Here is a 24,019-nt window from a genome sequence, read left to right as displayed (position 1 = left end):
AAACTCCACATTTTTTTTTCTTTCTCCTCACACCAAAAAATAAGTTTTATATTTTGTTTACGTACACAGAGCACCCTTGCATTAGTGTTGTTCAGCTTTTAGTGATACAAACTGGCCCTAGGGGAGCAACAGGTTCATAATGTATTTGTATATATAATCAACACGAATATAATACAACCATCGTTGCCGTCATGCCATTTACAACGCAACCCCAATACCCAATTTTCTATCCACAATCAGAATATATAGAAATTGTATACACATATATTGAAGATATCGTATTGTATACCGAGTTTATTCCGGTATGCTCTGTGTTATATTGTATGTTAATGTTCAATCGAACCAGAATATAAATGTTTGTCTCTTCCATATATATCTGTGCGGTATGTATATATGACATCATTAACAGTAAATTGTGACATAAATTTCAAATGAATTTATTGTTGTTTTTACTTAAATTAGAAATTTGTTTAAAGTGCTCTGAGTTCTAATGGTTCTAATGCCATGGAACATAATATAATACATGAATGATACAACATAATACAGTATTATATAGTTGTCTCTATTAATATCTACCGATCTACCCTCTATATATGCATCGATGTTATAAACGATCCATTTGATTATTCCCTTGACTGAAAGTCAGGGTCTTATGGCAGAAAATCATATAAAAAACCTTCGTAGCCCTAAGTTCACTATGATTTTTTGAAAATGTTCTACATTGGTCCGGTGGAAGAAATATAAGATGTTACATTTTGAACAATTACAATCCAATCGATGTTATTCATTCCACATGCGATTTAAACGTTATAATAAATATCCACATGTAAATGTGGTAACGTTGGCAATGCATCTTTCGCTGATTGAATTGTGATCGTTACTTCTTATAATTCCGGGACTGTAAGTAATTCTTAACCGATCTTCAAAATTTTGGTTTTAATCGACGGAGAATGAAGCAAATAGACCATTCTTACACCACTTTTTCACCTGACTTTAAAAATGGTAAGAAAACCAAGACTGACTCAAATTATTCAACAATTTAGTCAGTCTAGCGATCTGACTCACCCAATAGGTGGGGCCCAGTACTTTAGTGTATTAATTAATAAAAACATATTGGTAGTAGCTTTGATACCATTTGTACCATATTGTATTATTTCATCATAGAAAAATATTAACGCCCAATCAATATTGTGTTTACCGGAGGTTATATTTTGTTGCTGACACAGTGCTGTTGACGACTACTTAATTGACTTTCGCTGACCTGAAGCGAAATTTACCGAGATAATGCTGTCAATGGTATGTTCAATTTCGTGTGGTTAATAGAAAAAAATAATTTCTCATAGCCGTGTTGGCTGTCGTTCGTATTGCAAAAAAAAAAAACAAAAAAAAACAAAAATAGATCAGTATTGTGACATTAATGCCAGCTGTGTCGATTCGAAATGATGATTATCATTCAATTATTATTCAATTTAAACCCTTTCGTGAATGGAGAGGTTCCCCTTAATATTATAATCCTTAAGTGGACATCCATTACGATGCTTAATTGCACGGTTGTTCGGGAAAGACTGAAATGTATCTATATGTGGTGTGATCCACTAATAGTTGGGTAAACAGTGGTGTTTGGAATGTTTCAGCTTTTTTTATAGTTTTATAGTTTTCCGGAGGGTGGAAACAGTGCATTGCGATTTTACTGTTATTCCGTTCAAGGGAGCATTTAAAATCGGTTCGTACTTAATGGATCGAAGAATTGCTGAATATACACAATAATCGCAACCAAAAAATCAGAATCGATTTTTAGCGAGAATGCATCCATAAAAAGTTTATGTGCCGCTATTAAGAATCATCAAAATAAAGTTCAATGATTCATACTTATTTTTATGCTCCCTTCTACCTAAATCTAAAATTTGAATTTATTTTCATTTTACATTTTCATGACTCATAAATAGATAATAAAACCGAAACAGATGAGTATAGGAAATGTTGCAAAAACCTTGTTTAAAATCTAACTTTAACTTTACAAAGAAGAATGGAACAACAACCAAAAAAAAACTCTCCTAAATTGCTCGCACATATGGTTTATTGTAGCATAAAAACGTAGAATTTTCGTAGCAAAAACCTTGTACGAACAAACATCGCCACAACATCTTATCCCCCCACATTGAACTAATCCGAAGTAATTTCATAAATTTTATGTTGAATATATAAATACAATAGAATACAACCAGTGATGCCACTATTCGTGAAATAAAGAACTGTTCAGTGTAACATCACCATATACTTATTTGTATAATGCGAAAACATCTCCAGTTCTATTATACTACTCATGCACCTTCAATATCAAACTCTGGATTTTTGTGTAGGGGAGTTGGTTTTCAAGATGTGTTGTATTTCAGAAAAAGAAATCTCATCTTATAAAAGCATTGTCTTTCACAACTCGTGTAAGACTCTCCTGGCTTTCGTGTACATGAAAACGGCTGCTGTATGAATGTTATTTACTTTTATATAAATTTGTTGTATATGGATTGTACACGAAATGCATAACACAAAGGTAAGGAAATATATAAAATAAAATTCTTGTGGCGATATACGAAACACGACACACCATCTTTTATATTATTCTATGCGAAAGATGACAAACATTAGAAATTAATTTAATAGAAAAATAGCTTTTTAGTATAATACAATGAGTACCCAGGTGTATGAGTTTGTTTTTTTATATTATTTTATTGTTGTCTTTGAAGTGGGTGACATTCCACTTGCTTTAATTCTTATTGTTTGAATAAGTTCTATATCACAACACTGATGACGGGAAAAATCTCTTTACTGAGTGAAAATAAAGTTGGAATGTTTTTTACCCAAAAGAATGTCTTTTGTCTGTTTCTGACTGATATGAATGTACAATAATGAAGTAAGGTTGTTGTTTTTTTGGGTATTACCGTGTTACATACACACGCTTGGCAACAGATGATCCAATGTAGATTTTATTGTTAAGTTTGGATGATTTAATTTCAAAAGAATGGAAATGTGTTTATATCCAAACGTAGCAAAAACCACTAGATTTTATCACTGAAAACTGAGTCGAAAAGACGTCATTTTTGTGATCGTTTTTTTCCGCCTCCAGTTTTCAATTTGACTTCAGATCAATAGACTTCTTTGATTGTGGTTTTCCATTAGAATTTCTCCATTTACGTTTCAGACAACATATAGCTTCCATTATGTTGTCATATGACAATAATAACAGATAAAATCAATTTAGCAACCGACTCAACTAATAATTTTAAAGCACAATACGATACAATCGACAGAAGTGCATTTGTCTCAGACATCTCTGCACTGATGATGCCTTCAAACATATCAAAATGTGCGGATTTCAGTTTTGTTGATATTATATTGTTTGAAGTCTACACTTTTGGTCGGCTTGAGTTTACCTGGATGAAGCGATCTTAGACTGATGTTAATTGGAATCGAACAGTTATTGGATATAGATTTTTGAATCTGAAAAGCCTTTGTTCCTTTGTTGGTGCTTGGTAACGTAATGACCTTAACATACAAACTTCCTACAAGTTAAAAATTAAATATTCAAATGTTAGGCTGGTAGCAGTGTCGTCGATAAGTGAGAATTATTCGAATCGTTTTTGTCCTAATTTGGGGCAATATTAATTATTTGAGATACTTTTCCTCACTTGTATCGGAATGGCTGCAATATTTTTTGTTTTACTAGTTGATGTCCCAAATTTACATACTTATGCCTGATGCTGCAAAAACCAACTTTGAGCAACACGTTGCACAATATACTATTCTTAGTTACTTAGATTCTCAGGTGTTGTCATAAATGACAAAAAAAGAACCGAAGGTATATCAATACCCTTCAAGTTCGAATACGGATAAGCTCTTATTATCTTGTCTGCATGAATTTCCGTTTGATGAAGGTTATGCAATTATGTTCGATCAGAAAAATAGTAAAATGTTACAAAAAATAAATTCTCAGAAAACTCTCAAAGGTAAAGGTAATAAGTTTATCAAAAGCGATTGATGTCATTGCAGTGTATAAAGATATGTACCAATAAATTCATCTACTCAGGAATCTCACTGGGAATTTAATAAGTGAAGAACGGTATATGGTTCATCATTGACGGTTCATGGTGATTTTCCATAGAACCAATAATCCCACCTCCACTTTTTCGACGAGTGGAATGTTCGACTAGCCAAAATAATAATATTTTTAAAAACAGTGTTCCGTACTTTATTCGATAGTAAATTGCACCTTGCACCAGTAAAATTTTAAATTCAATTTCAGTTAGCGGTTGCAGCTAACTCATAACGTAATTTTCAGCTTTGGTTAATCCATGTAATGTGGAAGGATATTAGCATACTGAAAATTGGTAACAAGCTTCCCAGTTTCATATTACGACACAGGTACACATTTTTGGTTCAATGAGGGTGATTGTACCGTTCATTGCACAAAAGTATAGCTAACGAAGTCATGTGAATTTATCGAAATGAAGCCGTTGCCTTTGAGTATCACAATAAAAATCGTCATGTTCGCTACTCGAGTAAAAGATTAAACGAGCCTTTCATTCAATTCAGATTCAGAGAGCACCAACATTTGTATATTTGTTTCTTTGTGAACGCAACGCTATGTTCACATATTCAAATATGTAAAGTGCTTTAGGTACCCTGATCCAACAAACAAGAGCGAAGCTTAATCCAAAATGTGAATATTACATTTCAACGTTTGTAAATATTATTTGGGACTGGCATATGCTCAGCTCATATTATGCAGATTTTATACATTTTTTTATCATGAAGAAGTTATTCCCCCCTTGTCATATTAAAGAAATGGATTTTGTTTGATTATTTACACGGAACGAAGGTATTTTCTTTTCTCCATTTTTGTTTAATGTTTAATTTTGTAGGAAAGTGATTCTTTTCTGGTCGGTTGTTTAATTGGCAACGTGGACTAGATTCATTAACAGTTTGTGTATTCAATTGTCAAGACATTATTCCAGGGACTATTTTTTGGAAAATATTTCCCAACATTTTCGCGAATTTTCCTACATTTTTACCTTAGAAATTTTGCCACAATCGGCGAAAATCGCTTAAAGTAGTGGTGTAGAGTCTTATTCTAGCGAATTCATTATCAAATTTCCTCCTAACATTTATACATTTGTATGCAAGCAGGATTTTCATCTTGCATTAAATCTGAAAACAAGCAAAAAATATTTATTTGAATCAGAACATTTTTTTCCATTTCTGTTAAATTTTCATTTATTATAAACCCCATTTTTAAGGGATTTACGTACAAAGAAGTTTGTCCAACATCTTTTATCTATGTACGCTTTTAACAACTTACATAAACCATTCAAACATCATAAATCCGACTTTAAAATACCTTGTATTTATCTCTTAAGTCCGAAACTAAGTGTGAAGTCTATGAACAAAAAAATTCATATCTCGTTTTGTTTGCTAAATTTGAGTTTTAAAAAGAAGGAAAACGCTTTAATTTAGCGATGATATTACAAAATTCACAAAATCTTCCACAAACACGGAAAAAGGAAATGATAATGGTTGATGCTGGTAGCTCAGCACAGCGAAATCTGTTGTCATTTCGTTCTGACGCAGTCCTTAATCGATTTTGGCTCACTGTACCCGATAAACTATCATCAAAGAAAAACGACAATAATTTAACGATGAACACTTGCAAGTGTTCAGTTATATGACAAACGCTATATGTATATATATGTATATATATATATACTAACGAAGGAACAGACTTTGTTTGGACATAAGGCAACACAACGAACTAACACAGCTAACGTAAATATTGCGATACGCTTGCCGTTTATACTTAAAATGCTAAGCATTTTTCAAATAACACTGAGTGAAATACGCGCAAAGTTCGTCTGTTCGACGGAAGAATACTAATTTTTGCTAAAGGGTTCAATTGTTCTGCATTGTGATTTAATCATAAAAATAAATCAAAAAATAATTTCGCACAAAAAAAGATCAACTTTTAAAAGAGTGAGAGGAAATATTGCTGAGTATAAAATTTGAATTCAATGATCTTTTGGATACGTTCATGCACACAACTGTTTCGGAACGGTATTTATTTAATACGAATGCTACGAGGCAAGTTTAGTGCTTACAATACTTGAACAACCCCTCACAGAAGGAAAAAAATGTTCCGATTCATTTCAGGCATAGATTTACTTTTTAAATGCGGAAAATATAAAACTTTTTTTTGGGTGGGTGTGTGTATGTGTACCGTCAGAGAATATATTTTATTTTCAATGATTTGAGGTTTTTTATGATAATATTACGTGAAACGAAACGAAATATAATATGGAAATCTGTTGGCAGCAGGTTCTGATATAATTGAAAGGAATAAACATTTCACAGAATGGAATTATTGAAATTATATGTTTTCTTTTGCTTTTGTTGTTGACATCCCGATTCCATACATTTGGGGAATACTTAATGATCTTGATTTTTGCAAATAAAATAAGCTTTAAAATAAAGGTTGTGCGACGTGCACATTTTGCAAAATAGGGAACAAAAATCATCAGACAGGCCCGAATGAAATTGATATTTCCTTAATTTATCTTAGTGGAATGGCATGACAATGTAGCTGATACGATATAATTCTTGAAAAATTATTACAATTATCAGATATTGTATGGTGATGGCATCAACATAATACAGAAAATGGTATGAAAGAGTCGTATAGCATTAAACCCAACGAAAAAGTACCGGAATTCTGGAATTAAACACGACCAACTAAGGTCTCTGAACTTTTCTTTCTCGTTTTGAATAATCCACAAATCACCAACCAACGATCAAAATATGTATATCGAGACTCGTAGCACGAAATGGATAGTTTGAATTTCGTTCTGGATACTTTGAGATAGCCAAGCGTTTTAAATATAAATGCAAACCACGTTTACTTCAGGGAAAATCACATAAACTATAATGCCGAATTCAACACGCTTTTCTTCGAACTGGATTCTCCATCCGCATATATACTAGGGTGGGTCGTATTTTCATTTTGTTTTTATTTTAAAAGGCCTGACCCTAGGCTGTACTTAGAATTGAACAAGTAATCCGAAACAGCAAAAATAAAATACAAAAATTGAATTTTTCCCTTGCCTGCTAGGCTGATTTTTATTTCGGAGTAGTAGCATGAGGTTGCACACATTATTGACTAATATCACGAGCATTTGGGAACAAAAGCCATTACTGCTAACTGTAGTTAATAGCTGAGGAGCCTAGCTATAAAACACCGTAAGAGCGTTGATGATTTACGTCTTCTCCATTGCAGAGTAACTCTGTCAGTGCGGAAGTATGTTCTAGGTAAAAAAAATCAAGTAAGCAAAAAATTAAAAGAAATTAAAAGGGTTTAACCTGTATGAATTGTTAGTTTTATACCTATTCACCCTAAATAGCACTTTTCTGAAGGAATAAAAGTAAACTCGTCGATTTTTCTTTATCGATTTTTTTTACCCTAGCAAAAAATTGGCAATTTTGGACCTTGAAAACCGCGCTCCTACGAGTATATTTAACACATTATCAAAAAACGTTTCTGCTTTAGATTCTCCGTTGGATTGATTACCTGCTCAGACATACCTCACACGGCATTTATTTTATGCCATGATTTTTCGATTTTATCCACAGTTGAAATTGATATTTTTCGTCAAAAATTCGTGGACACTGAGAGCTACTCTGCCTTTTAAGATAAAAACAAAATGAAAATATGACCCAGTCTAATATATACCATACGTATGACATGTGTGTGTGTACGTATACACATTTGGCAAAAATACTCTTAAGACAGCATAATCCTTAGTCTATGAACTTTGTATAGAAATACAAACTACTTTCGAGAGAGAGAAACAAATCAATTTCACCTGTACAAGTTTACATTATTAGCATAGACTTGTTTTAACCCGCTTCGAAATGAATTTGTTTATGTGATTCAACATGTATAAACCATATTGGTAGATACTCTAAATGAAGTTTCTAACTTCATTGATTTAATGTCTATGCAATAAGTAAGTAATGCAACTATGTCTTGTTGTATTCATGGATTTTAGGTATTTACGTTTGGTAAGTTTTATACCTATTCACCCTAAATAGCACTTTTCTGAAGGAATAAAAGTAAACTCGTCGATTTTTCTTTATCGATTTTTTTTACCCTAGCAAAAAATTGGCAATTTTGGACCTTGAAAACCGCGCTCCTACGAGTATATTTAACACATTATCAAAAAACGTTTCTGCTTTAGATTCTCCGTTGGATTGATTACCTGCTCAGACATACCTCACACGGCATTTATTTTATGCCATGATTTTTCGATTTTATCCACAGTTGAAATTGATATTTTTCGTCAAAAATTCGTGGACACTGAGAGCTACTCTGCCTTTTAAGATAAAAACAAAATGAAAATATGACCCAGTCTAATATATACCATACGTATGACATGTGTGTGTGTACGTATACACATTTGGCAAAAATACTCTTAAGACAGCATAATCCTTAGTCTATGAACTTTGTATAGAAATACAAACTACTTTCGAGAGAGAGAAACAAATCAATTTCACCTGTACAAGTTTACATTATTAGCATAGACTTGTTTTAACCCGCTTCGAAATGAATTTGTTTATGTGATTCAACATGTATAAACCATATTGGTAGATACTCTAAATGAAGTTTCTAACTTCATTGATTTAATGTCTATGCAATAAGTAAGTAATGCAACTATGTCTTGTTGTATTCATGGATTTTAGGTATTTACGTTTGGTAAGATTTGTGTATATTTCCTGTGTTTAAGTCAATGTTTCGGAAGTTTAATTGAAATTTAAATAAATAGCTCCATAGCTTCAATCCGTTCAATGCACAAATATACAGCAGGAACTATAGTTAGGACAAAGTTGATTGAAATATCATCGTCATAAATATTAGAATTTAATTATTGTATACTCGAATAGAAATTTGAAGACTTTGGGATGTACACGTCGCATGATATATTTTACCAATTTGGACTTTGGATTATATAAAATATGGAAAATGTTTGGACTTATAGGATTCCATTCTGAATACAGACTATACATTATCTGTTCAGTTTCGTGAACGTAATTCAATTATACTCGGTTGAAGTAATTCGGATGAATTTGATTTTAGATTGAATCTATACAGAAGATTTATAAATATTTACAAGTTTCTTTACATATACGTGTGTGCGGTTAATCCTTTTTCAATCATTGGAAATAGAAATCACTTCGTTGCCAAGCTAAACAGATTTTTCTGTATGAAAATATATTCATACCATTGTAATCCGAACGAATTGGTAATAATCTTTGAAATTCCACTTAAGAAAGAACAATTTATTACTCGTAATCTGTTTATCGTGTAAAATATAATCTAAAAGAAACCCAAGAAAATTGTTATTGATGCTGTGTGTATATATACGTATGTTTTGTTGTTATAGACGATGTTTCCCAACTCCCAGCTAAACCTTTTACTTTAAAATGTGTATAAAACATTTTATATATATTATATGCCCTGAGAAGACTATTACATTTCACAAAGTTCTTCGCATAGATAAGGCACGGAGATAACGTGTTGAATGCACAACTGTTGCTTTTGTTGAAGGTTCAATTTTTTTTTCTTCTTCTTCTACTTTACTTCCTTTAGAAGAAATAAAAGGAGAAAAAAATTATTTAAGAGAAATTGAAAAAACTTAGACATTTAGTTAATTAAATTTAAAAAAAAAAAACTTTATTGGACGGTTGGGAGATTTTATTATTAAGGAAAATGAAATGTGTATGTCAGAAACGGTCTTAACATTTAATACTGTTACATTGCGTTTTAAATTAAAAAGTTTTATGTTTATTTAGGCACTTATATATATATTAAACACAAGCGAACCAAATCGACGGTTAAACATTTTCCAGACTAATAGACCGAGAGACAGTGTGCATCATAAGACCGCGATTTGTGAAACCTATATCATGTTCTTCGAAACGGAACTCTTTAGGACTTTTGTATTTGGAGCACGAGGCGGACCAATACGAATGACCAGGCTAGGTTTTATCTTCATACATCATAGAAAATCCAGACCTGTGTCAACATCAAGGTGTTTGTACCGAGGGCGAGGATTGAAATGTAAAAATACAATTTTATAATTTTCGAGCATTTCAAGAACTTACATTTTTGGAACTCCTGAAATTTCGTGAGATTAAAAAAAAAAAACTCCTGCACCAACACCTCCGTTTTCTGATGTGTCTACTAAGTTCATACCTTGTAAGTTATTGAAGTAAAAAGGCATAGTTGTGAAACCAAGGATTTTTTTTCGATAATTGTTGAATTTTCTTGAATCCTTTCGGAAATTGTTGAGATCGAGAATTTCAATTCTTCATATATATCCATATATTCCACATGTTGTCGGTATACAAATGAAATAGTTATTTGTTCACCGAGGTAAAAAAAATGGAAATTTCATTTCGAAGGTGTTGTTTGTGGCCAGAGCGAAGCAAGGACCACAAGTCACCCGAGAAAATGATATTTCCTACTTTTTTCCCAAGGTCAACATCCTCTCGAGAGAAGAAAATAATTGTGAAGACTAAAGGAGCCATTGTTTTAATCTTATTTCAAAGGGATTTATGACGAGATAAAAGTTGAGCTTGCAACAAGTCTTCTCGAAATAATCTTAAATCAATATTTTGTGCTATTGACAAAAAAAAGGTGATATCTATCAGTCTTGAGGTTAATCATTCCCTTTCCAAACGATTTCCAGACAGAAAACAATTTACTTTATAGATATATGTACTTCCATCAAAATGTATCAGTCTTTTCAAAATTAATTAATGTAACACAAAATCAACATTAAAGTAAAAGTTTTAATTACCCAGGTAACAAACATACCCATTCATATAAAATCAATTTGCGGTATGGTTTCGTTATAAAGTAAATTCTACCATCAAAACCTTTTTGCCAGCGATATTAAGAGAACATTGATGGGTGTGTTTTTTTCTACTTGTCTCAAGACGAGTATAAATGAATTCGAAAAAGTCGTACTGAGGTATAAAATGTAAGTATTGTATTTGTATTTAAATCGACTTTATACAGTAGATCTGTACATCATATTCCTTCAAGTACTCAAAAATTGTGTTCTGATTTTATTTGAATAATGTACCTTATACACATAGTATACTACCGGTAATATACCGCACTTTATGCCCCAAACTTGCATAGCCAAGCACTTCTTATATATATATATATATATATATATATATATATATATATATAGCAATGAAAATGAAATGAATGCAAAATTCTCAATAAAATGTTTCACAAGCGATGTGTTATGTTGCTTTAGATAAGCAGGATATACGAAATAGAAAAGTCCTCACTGTAGCAAGAAAATCTTAGTCAATGACTTATATTATACACGTATACATATGTACACGGTAATGGTAAAAAGTTTTTAAATAGCCAGAAGGCAGAGTTACTGAGAATCGTTAAAATGTTTTAAGAAAATGGTTTTTCGGTTTGATTTTGGCTTTTGCATGTTAAATTATAAGCGAAGGTATATCAAAATAAATATATAACAGAATATGGTAAAACGTAAGTAATTTATTTTGTAGTACTTTGAAACCCAAGCAATAATATGAAGAAAGAGTAAGGCGTTATGGATACGGGAATTGAGGTCGGAGTTGTCGGAATGTATTTAATAATATAGAAAAGTAAAGTGACTGTTTGAATAATGGTATAAGAAGTTATTAAATTGTCAGTAAACAGAGAATGTGAAGATGGGCTTTTAATATTGCATAGCAAGTTGAGAAAATTAAATTTCTGTAAGTCTTCTGTGTTCGGCAATGACGTATATTAATTTTGATTTCTACAATTCCAAAAAGTGATACAGCATTTCCAGACTTTATATGAAATAAATTCTTTTTTTCCCCATCCTCATCTCTCGCTTTTTCTACGACGCTCCATGGCATGACATAATAAATAACACCATGTTTATGAAAATTTTTGAATAAATTCCATACATTCTGGCTCAGGTGGATCCTATATTTCGCTCTACGTGTGATTTCTTATTTTAACAATATAATGAAGATTTATACGGTTTTGTTTAAATGTATCGTGTTGATATATTCAGACGGTAGAAAAATTTATATGCAAATGATTAAGCGGTTTAAGTGAATCCAAGATTTATTTGTTGTTCTAATGAAACTTGCGCTTTCCGTTGGCTTATACTCAGAGCCTAATTAAACTGTCAGCTTTATAGATGAGAATAAAATTTCAGTTTTTATTCTGTCGATTTTATACCATCGTGTAAACTTTACAGAAGAAAATTTATTCTGAAGAAAGACGATTTAGAACCCAATACTTGAACTAGAGCCGGCTAGTAATCTGTTACCGTCTACAATGATCAAAATAAGTGATGGGCTCTTATATAATACATGTGTGTTCAGGCTAACGTGGTAATAGAATTAGCGACATGGTTTCTGACACTGTTTCCATCAGACAGTGCTATGCAATTTCATAATTCCTCAAACAATTTAAAGAATTATTTTTGCCAAAAATCTCATTAGGCAATGGCGACAGTGGCAACCACACGTAATAGATTTTAGCAAAAGAAGTAACAGATTTTGTGATGATATAATCACAGATTTGCCGGTTATACTCTTCGAGAATTGCATTTTTTTCTAATTCATTCAACGTGAAAACAACAGACGACATAGTATAGCTTCTATAAAACAACGCTAAGACTCTTGATAGTAAAATGATGAGTTTATATTTCCAACAACATAGACAAACTTCCAATAATAAACTGGGAAAATATTTCACAGGCGATAGTGTTAACGAAACCACATACAATTTTCCTGACGAAACCTTCGGCCAACCACAAGTTATGTTTTAGCACCAAATTATATTCATTCATGATTTAACTTGTGTTATTATTTGCTTTCCATACCAGCGGTAAAAACTAATAGATGACAAAGTACGAAAAACTTACAAACTTTTCACAATATTCAACGTCACATTTCCACCAGAACCCCTATAACCATCTAGGCACTTATGCTTCAAATGAACGAAATACTTTTCTCTATAATACAGGGAAGCATGCACAAGGATTTAATACGGCTCACAGCGCTACATTTATATATATATTTGGGTAAGTTTGATCATAAACTTACGTTAATACAAAAACGACTATAAAATACAGAAAGTTCAAAGCTTATTTATTAACGATTCGATTCGATAACTTATAAATATGACTACATGTGGATTACATGGTATTTACTGTGTGAGTTTTCAAGACATTATTTCGTATGAAAGATTTTAACAAAAAATAATTCCATGGATTACATGAAATTTTCACTCGTTTTTCTCGACTAGCAACGTCGTGTATTTATATACATATATGGTGGATAATTAAACGATACTTACAAAATAAGAAATTAATTTTGTTTTAAGTATGTGTACTTAGAAGGTATTATTTTCCATAATCCCTCAGTTCAATCTAGCAATTAAAACATGTTTCGTGCTTGAAAGTTGTTACTTTTCCTGTTTTTGTGCAATCGAAAACAATAAACTTTTCATGTGCACTGAAAGGTCTATTTATATATTCATTCGCATTTGAACGAAAAACGGGGTAATCTATTGTGAATATTTTCGTCGAATTGTAACGATACGTTGCCAGTGAAGAGTGCACACAAAACAGTTAATATAGACGTTCAGAGTTGAGTTGCACCTGTTCAAAGTAGATATTGAAATATTAAAACGATGCGACGCTAATTGAGCGTAGAGAAGTTGTTATTTAGTTTGTGCTATAAAGCAAAGTAAGTTAAGTTAGTGTGGACTATTAATAAAATATTATCTTATTGTTTGTTGGTGCACAAAGTTACAGCTATCTTAGACTTAAGAAGAAGCAATAATTCTCATAAAATTTTAAGTGTATTTCACCTGTTATAAGCCGTTATACTGTGTAAATAAGGAGGACACTATACTAAGGGAGAGGGTGGACGCTTTTCGAATGCCACATATGAATAAATTTATTATTCGAACACACGCAAAGAGCTAGCATCTTTCAGAGTAAATGGTTTGGTTTAAACCTTTATGCATTTGTTGGGTTTCTTACTTGTTGTTTGAATAAAAACTTTGTTTAGAGGAGGCCGTAATAAGGGTATTTCTAACATTAGTTTCGTAACTCTAAAGATATCAACGGAATTAATTAAAATACAATTAGGGAAAGGTTGTTGTCAACTGAGAAAGTTGGTGCAATAAAAGAATAGTGGTGAACGCCAGCAAGATAAGCCTACATCATTTGTGTAATGTAACAACCTTTCCTAATTGAAAAATGTTTTTTTTTTATTGCCGATTCATTGTCTCATTGATTCAAAATAATAAAGTGAGCTTACGTTAGTGTTTTTCTTGAATTTTAGCTAAGGAACATGCATAAATCGCGTCATTCGGCTTTTTTCGGCGTATAACGGTGGAGAATACCTAGTTTCTATTGACGGTGCTTGGAACCCACCGCACTAAATGTACCAGGATTTAATTAAAACATGAAATACCACAAAGTGATGTTTTAAATTAACGCCACTCTAATTTACCCACTCCGAAAAATGAGCGTAAAAAAACAGTTATTCGAAGAGACGTACATGAATCATTTTAATGCGATGCGCTTCCATCCCTATTCTCGGTATAATTATATTCAATTCGGTTACCTTTTATTTTCGAGAATTTTATTTAATATCATAGTGTGTTAAAGATAAAAATACTTTAACAACCATTGCCGTCATTTTGGCAACGCTTAAAAATCCTGGAAATCATTGTATAAGAAGAGACCTGTGTAAAATATATCCATATATATTTCCCAAGTAATTTAAAAGTACTTAGCGGGGAGAGTGAAAGTAGGATGATTTTTTTTATTACACACTGTAATGGAAGGAAGGTGCTATTAACACATTCTCAATTGAAGAATTGTAGAAAATGTCTTAATTTTTTTTTGCGCTTCTTCTTTTATTTTTGACTTTATTGTCTTGTGCTATGTTGATGTGCTTAATTAATGTGCTTTTAAGTAAGCAAATATTGCAAAGTTTGTGACAGGATGTTTTATAATTTTAATTAGTTAGGTCGTTAATTATGCTATAATATGCTAATTAATTGCACGTATCTCCTGTGTTCATAGTCGGAATGTATTATGTAATGCGCGACTCATTAATTTGAATATTAAAGCAAATCTGGTGGTCTAATGGTTAGGCGTTTATATTTGCACATTAGTTTTACTTTGTAATTAACATTATTTGAGTTAGTGCAGTCCTGATATGCAAAATTAGAAATGTAAACCGCCATTTCGTATTTGGATATAAACCAAATTGTAAAGCTTCTGAAGCTATTGGCAGGTAAAATGTAAATTAAATCTGAACTCTTTACTAGTTACATTTTAAGAGAATTGGTATATGAGCTGTTTATGATGACTTCACATTCCCATCAAGACGATAAAAATAAATGTGATCAAAGTTAGTAAATTGGATGAATGTTCGCAGGCCGAGCATAACGATTTAAGTATAATCCGTGCTTCACAACAAAATGTCTTCCTATATCTAGGTAATACGCATCATCTGCATTACATACTGGTCAATTCATTGTAATCAGGTGCAAGTTCAATATAATGTTGGGATCGCTAAAAATAAGTTCCATTTCATAAATTTGAATTCTGTTGAATTACACTTATGACTGATCCATTCCTAGCAAAATTTTCATAAATACTCAATTATCGTTCGACGACAAAATTGTCGGGACTTCGATAGTTGGTAAAAAAAGGCCACGGTATCAAATAACAAATTAACAAAATGATGAGTTAGATAGCACATAATTCTGTCTGAGAATAAATGATTCAAATCTTCGATCATCTCGTTCGGAAGATAATTTTCTCGAAAACTCTTGCTCATGGCTTTCTTCGTACCGGGTACTTCTTGTGTACCTATCGCCAGGACACCAAGTAAACCCAATCGATAGTTAATCGTAACGAAAACAATATAACGATCCATTACAACTCTTCGATTGAATTGAACTGCCGAAAATGAAGCCTCCACCATGATAGATGATAACTGGTTTGGGATCACATGCACTTTCCGGTGAATTACTGCTGAATACGTTTAAATGTGAACAATTTTATGATATATATTCGAATGAAAATATTCGGCCACGGGTCGTTTGGCAGGGGATCTTTGAACCTCAGCTCATTGATTGGAGGTTTTGCAAACAGCCTCGTCTCGATTGCATCGTACTTCCTTCAATTCTTCTATCGGATATAGTTACAAAATCACAAATAGCTATTTGAAATGATATAAAAACTAGTAACACAATCAAACTCATTGTGCAGACTGATGGGAGACTAAATACAACGAAATTATTTACGTCAGTTTATCAGTCAAGCTTATTGATGTCGCGTCGTTAATGCTGTTGATGATAACATTTTTTATCAAAGTGAATGTCGTAGAGAAACATGACATTATCAACGTTAGTTGATGAGTTGTTCGGTCGGAGAAAACGAGAGCTGTACTCTCCGGAAGTGGGTAGATGGAACTTTTACATGAATGCTGCTAGTCATATGTTTTAAGTCGACAGTCGATCGTATCTGTAGATCATTAGGATATACAGAAACGATAAAAGTTGATTTTTTGATTATTTATTAGTGACTGCAGGCAGGTTTTTAAAACAATACAAGCTGGAGCCTATCACTTATTTTTGTAATTGTTTTGTATTTCTGAAATGTTAAATCAACAGAGAAACCAATTCCTTGGATTCTATCATTTTTACATGCTTCCCGAAAGACTAGAGTCACAGTATTCAATCTATACACAAAAGATGATGTCGGACAAGGAAAGTAAACAAAATGTTGTGTTAAAACAATATTGCGTCAACGTTTATGTGCCACATTTTCTTGGTAAACATTCTAGAGTTGCCTACCTGACATATTGTAGTCTAACGAGCTTGTTGTATACATAATTTTCTTCACTTTGGGGAAAAGCCAGACCTTTCAAATTCTTTTCTGTTTCGACTTAAACTCAATCTCGTTTAAGTCGAATTTTACTTAAAAAAAAAAATTACACCAAAGAAGGCACATTAACTTGATGTAAAGGTTAACCAAAAATCGTGTTTTAAATTTTAAGAAAAATTATGGCGATTTAGGACGATGGTGTACACACAGACGTGTATTTGTAAGTATAAATGTATAGCAATGTGGTATTTTCTTCGATACAATCGAATACAATTATACGAACACCTTACCAAAGGTGGTGTGGCTGAGACTGCTGTGGTATTATTGTTTTTTGTTCATGGATTCAATTTTTTTTTATTTTAAATTTTAAACATCAAAACATCTTTTCTACTTATATAGCTTCTAAGTTAAATATTTCTCCAGTTTTTCACACACGTACAGACAAACACACATACAAAAATTAACGAAAATGAAGTTACGTTGAAATAGCTTTTGAATACACAAATTTAATAAGAATTAAATGTTGCTTTGGCTTAAATTTTTCTGTTAAATTAAAAACAAAATTTTATTTTCTAAAAACAAAAAATTAAATTAAAAACAAAACTTAAAAAAAAAACAAAAACCAATGTAAAACTAAAATCATAATAGATTCAATTGGGTATATATACCTTATTGCAAGGATAATACGAAGTAATAGTGGTAGGCGAAGAAAATGTTGAACTTGTATAATTCATAGCAGCAGTGGTAGAAGGATTACATAGTGCCGTAGCACTACAACCACTATTATCGATGATATTAGCAGCTGCAGTACCACCAACATTGACGACATGTTTCAAATTTTCACAAATCAATTTGTTATTTAAATTGTAGTGCACAAACATATTATTTGAAGTAGTTGTCGCTGATGGTTGTTGTTGTTGGAGTGGTGTGTGTAAATTATTATTTATTGTGTGGTGATAATAATTTGGACAGTAGACGGGCATGATCTTTTGAAATAATGGTTCTGTATAATCAGAAGATTGATTTACTAATCTTACCATTATGTCTTTACAGTTGTTGTATGGACTGCTGTTGCTGTTGATAATTATCGGTTGGTGATTGTTGTTACTGTTGTTGCTGCTGTTGTTGTTATTATTGTTGTTGATATTTGTTGTGTTTAGATAAACTGCTGAACAATTTGTGTTATTGTTGATGGCAGTTCCTTGATTTCTTAACGAAAACGAATCACACAAATTTATTTCCGTATAACGACTTAGTATTAACGTTGGCGTTATAGCACTGACAACTGGTTGAGGACAACAATAACCACAATAGCACAATGGTATTGTTGACGTAGGATTTTGTGTAGGATTTAAATGGATATTTGAATATTGGTGATTGTTTGTGGTAGAATTGGCTGAGGATAAGATTGATGGTACAAAGGATTGATGTGGAGTTAGGGCCAATGATGGGTTCGGATGATTATTGTGTTGGTGATGTTGGATAGTATTTGATTGGGCTTGCTGTTGATGATGAAAATGCTGTTGTGGTACAACCAAATTTTGGGTGTAATTGTTTGCTGACAACGGTGGTGCCAGATAGGGGGGACAAATTGCGAGGCCCGGTGGGAAATACGTTGTGATAGAAATGTCTCAAGTAGATGTTAATTTCTTGTCTTTTTTTGTTTGGTTAAAAAAAATTTTGGTTTCTATAATTTTTCCTTTGTTATTACAATTCCGTTCTCTTCTTCGTCTTCTTTAGTTTTAATAAAAGCTTTGCGTATCTCTCTCTCAATATGAGTAAATATTTTATTTATTGAAAACACGATTTGAAAATTTTCAGTGGCTTGTTCGTACAATCTGTTACGACTGCTTTCTTGTTCAAAATGGCGCAAATTGAAGTGTACCTACAAATTGTTTTCGAATAAAAAATATTTAATTTTCATATAGAATGTGTTTTGGGTGCAACAGGTTCTCTCTGCTGTGCGCTCGGAATATATTTAATTACCAGTCAAAGGTAATGCGGTGGGGTAATAATAAACGAGTTTGTTTACGTCACACGGCGATTAACCCCTGATTCTACAGAACGTTTAAGTTTATTTATGTACACTTTGTGTGTTTTTCTTTCAGTAGATTATTGACTGTGTTTTATATGGTGAAATTATTTATTTATACGGGTCTCTTTTTTGTGTGCTCACGTATAGAGGAATAGATAACTATATATATATACGCACTTTATACCGGAAAAAATCTATTTATGGAATTATATAATCAAATGCAAAGAGGAACGACCACAAAACACATATTGTGTTGAATATTACTTTCCTATAGTAGAACTCCAGTTGTGTAATTTTCAATTAACGTATGTGACGAGAATATTTTTTTTTCGTTTTGGAGTGGATACGTCTTTGTTTTAATAAATTTTTTCTATTTTTTTATGATTTGAAAAGTTTTTTTTTCTGTATTTAATTCAAATTCTCTTTTCCCGTCCTTAAGTAGCAAAATGAATTTTACTATGAATGACGAGTGAATGTAAATTGTTATTAATATTGATGTTCAATGTATTTTTTTTTAAGAAGATCTATATCGTACTAGTCCAAGCTAAAGATAATTAAAAGATTAAACTGAATTCTTTATAAGTAAGTTTGTTTTCGTGCAAAACTACGTAACATCCAATATTATGTACGCCTAATGTATATATATGTAATGTATAGAAGTATGAGAAAGTTTAAATTACTATAAAAGATTTGTCCGACATACGATTGTCATAGGTTAAGAATATACTATATATTGATTGATATATTGATTGATTAAATTGTTTTTTTTTTACCTTACAATGCTAAAATGACTTTGTGATTGTCAAAACGCGATCCTGTTACTTATGAGATACTTTTACATAATATAGTTTATGCACTTGATTAAGTATCTTGATAATGTAATGTAATTTATGTTTTTTTTCTTGTAATTATAAAAAACGAAACGAAAACAAAAATCTTATTTACCTATTCCTATAAATAGTTTTTTTTCCTTAGTTAATATAATACTATTAATATTGACTTTATTACTGAAATCACGAACGGCGAACTGAATATCGTTTCTGTAAAGTTTATTCTCACCGGATGAGTAAATATAACCGCCTAATTGTTTTATGCAAATATTTATTTATCTAATCAGGTGAGAGTAAGTTGCTGTTTTTTTTTGTTCTCTCTCTCCTCTCTCTATCTTTTCTTATTCCATCGAATAAATATTCCGTATGCCGAATTAAATATTTTTTTTTGTTAAAACGATTTAAAGAATTTTTTTTCTTTAATAATAAATATGATTGATATGTAGACGGTACACTTTCAATAATAATTCCTCTGATTTGTAATTCTTTTTTCTTCTTCTTCTTCTTTTTTAAGTACACTAAATTTATATATTGCACAGACACCGATTATACAATTCAATTAATTAATCATTTACCTTTTTTTCATCCAATGTCTCTGAATTCTATTTTTTTTCTCTTTAGTTTAACAACAATAAATTATTTACTCTTTTTCTCTAATTATCTGATTTATATATTTCAAAATAATAACAATAATAATTACATTTTTCTTTGGTGACGACGGATGATTGTGTATGTCAATTTTTATCTTTTAGCAAAATAAAAACAAAAACTGATATCAAATTTTAAAAATAAAAACTTTTCTTCTTCTTCTTTACTAATGTGTCAGGTAATTTACTTCTTCTTTTTTTTATTATATATAACAAAAATATATTGCACTGTTTCACTACTAGGGCCTATTTCGTACGAAATTTAATACTGCTTGACCGCGATTGTATGTTTTTCTTTATATAATATATATAAGTCGATAATTGATTTTGTTTTATTTAGCAAAAAATTCTTTTAAAATTACTCAAAGCTTTTATTAAATTTTTAGTTGTGAAAAATTATTTTCTTTTTAACAAAAATAAAACCAAATTTTTTTTTTACTTAGTTTGTTCGTACGTTTGTTGATAAAATTTAAGTAATCGGAAAAGTGCAAGGAAATTTTGGGATTGAAATGGTGAAAGGATACTGGAGAAATTTTTGTCGGTTTGTCGAACGGAGATGACGTTTGTTTTTTAAATTTGTTTTTATGCAGATTATTTTATTGTTAAATCGGTTTAAAAAATGTTTTTTATTTTTATTAAAAAAAATAAATTTTATTTTTTAAATAAAAAAAGATGATTCTTCCGTCCGAAGATGTAAAACGAAACTGGTTATTTATATCTCGTTTTAACAGAACAACAGCAGCAATGAGCTTGTTATTTTTATACTTGTTGTGTGTTTACTCGATTTGTTTTAATTTGCCTTTATTATATAGCCTTTATGTATTTTTATAATTTTCGATTTTTAATGCTGATTGAGTGAAGATGTTAAATTCAAAGTCCTTTTTTATTATTATTTTTCATATAAACCCTCGTTTCATAAAAAACATTTCAATTTGATATTCTTACTCAAAATTGTTTTATTTTATTTGAATTTTTTTTTTATATGTCTGAATACAATTTATTAATGTATAAGAACGGCGGATAGATTGGAACGGGTTAAAGCGAAGACTGTACGAAGACTGAAATAAAATCGACTTGGTTCTGTAGGTAATACGTACACGGTATGTACAGAGAGCACAAGAGGATTCCAAAATACCTAGACATCATCTACTGCGTCGAATCATGACAAAAAAAAGTATTCATACCAACAAGTATTTTCTCATTTATATGTAGGTACATAGCGTATGGTCGTTGTACCTCACTATACCTTACCATCCGCATCCATCCACCGCATTTAAAATATATTCAACATTCTGAGTGTTGTTATATAAAATATTTTGTATTTTGTGGTGTGCTAGTATTTGTGCTTGAACATTAACATTACTCTTGACTCCCCTGTTTTTCAATATACTTTTTTTTATACTTCATATGATGCCGACGATTACACAATACGATATTACATTGTGTTTGTGTAACACAGGCTGGAGAGTGGAATATTTTATAAACTCCACCATATATGCATGGCTGAGGTAATAATATAATTTCTTGTAACCATTGCAGCAATGTATCCAAGCGATCGAAATCGTTCCATATATTCTGACAGCAAGTTTATAATCGGCTATGGTTCAGATAAAGTGAAGATGAATAATGTTCTATGTTGCGCTTCGAGAATATGAATATTAACAGTGTAATTTAATACTTCTCCGTATCGGTTGGTTAGCACATTCTGCTGATTTTTTTTTTATTATTATTTTCTCAATAATCCAGTTGTATACGTACACACGTAACCACATCGATGAATTCTCAGCGGCGGTAACGCACCGTCTTTTAATTTTATTCTGAAGTTATTATGATTTTTTCTACATCACAACCTGATAATTTATGTAAATCGAGTTTATGTATTTTGCTATTCGTATTCAAAGAATGAAATATTTTCTTCATTGTTTTGTAGCTGTTCGACTCCGGTATGAATAAACATCGTTATTGAAAGATTCTTCCTCTTACTCATTTGAATTGAAAATTTTTGATCTTCAAATTGAATAATCAAAATTGCTTTAGATTTCCATTTCTTCTTCGTTTTCTTTCTTTTTTTTGCGAAACGATAAAACAGAATTAAAATTCATGTTCTAGAAGGGTATTGTTCAGATCAGATATAGTTTTCAATCGGTCACATAACGGAACATAGTACGAAATTAATGTGGCCTTCATCAATGGTTATAATATTACTCGCCTGTAATAAATTATAGTACTGCATGTTGGTTTTGCATATCAGCATGTATTTGTTTTTCATTTTTCATTTTGCGCAGATTCTAGTGATTAACTAAACATGTTGTCGTCACCGGAAGTTTAATTCGACGAAATTTATGAACAGAACAACAGGTGACAGAGTTAAATGTAATAATTTTTAAGTTTTATTACAATTACCTTATCCCACAATAGTAAATGATATTTGAAAGACAATTTCACGAAATATTTTTCGGGCGTTTTTGTGTGTGTGTAAATGTCGGGCAAGGAACTAGCGATACTATAGATGATCATAAATCGAATCTAACGCATTCCTATACCGATAAGAACCAGGAGCATTTTAAATGTGGAAATATTTAATTTAAATATTTGCTCTGCTGCATTTACAATTATTAAGATCTTCATAAACCAAAGACGTAAAGAAACCCGTATTGTCAAAAGACACATGCACATTTATGTGGCATCTCCTCAGTTAAAATCTTTGCACTGCCAGCTTAAGCGCTTTAGAATTTTCGTTTAGCATTTCTCCGGATAGAAGACAATTTTTTGTACGTAAATTATTTTTCTATTAAAATATTCCAACATGGCAGGTATAGGACGAAGCTTTCAGCACCAAAATATGCAATATGCAACTACTGTTTCAGAACGTAAAGAATTTTTCTTTGTCCTACTGTTAACCAGTGTGCTGTACTTAGCAATAACAATGAATTAAATTGTAAGAGTTTGGTAATACCTCATAAGAGTACAGCTAAAAGCGTATGACTTACACAATTTGCACTTAAGTCCATCCTTGACTGAAGTATCTCTTTCTTCAATTGGTTCTTACCTGAAAATACGAAATAGAAAAGAAAATTATTGAAGGATCACTTCATAATACTCAAAATTAGAACAATTTATTTGATTGATTTATTAAGGAAAATCAAATTTTTGCCTTTGTCAAGTATATGGCACATTTTAATGCTAGCGTCGTAATAGAAACAGAGACAAAAAATAGCTGAAAATCAATCAAAAGTACAGTTTCAAAACGAGCTTCGCCGTCTTCGAAATCTTAAATCAGGAAACTTTTGTTCACATTTCAATGGTCAGTCAATGATTTGTTTCACATTTATTTCAATGACTTGTCGGGTCAGATTTTCTATCGATTTTCTAAGAGGTACAAACTGAAAGACCTGAAAGCTACTTCAGGGACCAATGAAATTGAAAAAACTCAATATTTATCTGTGTTTTAGCATCATGAACTTAGAACTTTTATTGTTTAAAGGGTGCTCAGCA

At 31.4% G+C, this 24,019-nt stretch overlaps 1 protein-coding gene across 12 annotated transcripts in view; it reads right to left on the bottom strand.

Moving 5' to 3' along the window:
- The window catches only part of LOC119069202 (polypyrimidine tract-binding protein 1), a 231,769-nt gene that overhangs the window by 71,677 nt on the left and 136,073 nt on the right, over positions 1-24,019 (bottom strand). The window contains exons 1-2 of one of the 12 annotated variants that reach the window (XM_037173166.1): positions 18,050-22,732; positions 17,681-17,998 (exon numbers count right to left, since the gene is read on the bottom strand). The exons of 6 other annotated variants lie outside the window; for them this stretch is intronic. In XM_037173166.1, coding sequence (XP_037029061.1) covers positions 17,681-17,998; positions 18,050-18,052 — 321 coding nt within the window. In that variant the 5' untranslated portion in view covers positions 18,053-22,732. Of the gene's footprint in view, positions 1-17,680; positions 22,895-24,019 lie in introns of those variants that run through there. 5 more of the 12 variants (XR_005086283.1, XM_037173163.1, XM_037173174.1 and 2 more) reach the window with 5 other exon arrangements.

The sequence above is a fragment of the Bradysia coprophila genome (genome assembly GCF_014529535.1).
Source record: "Bradysia coprophila strain Holo2 chromosome X unlocalized genomic scaffold, BU_Bcop_v1 contig_26, whole genome shotgun sequence".
NCBI lineage: Eukaryota > Metazoa > Arthropoda > Insecta > Diptera > Sciaridae > Bradysia > Bradysia coprophila.
Note: the sequence above shows the minus strand (reverse complement) of the source record. Positions and strands in the feature narration are given on the sequence as shown.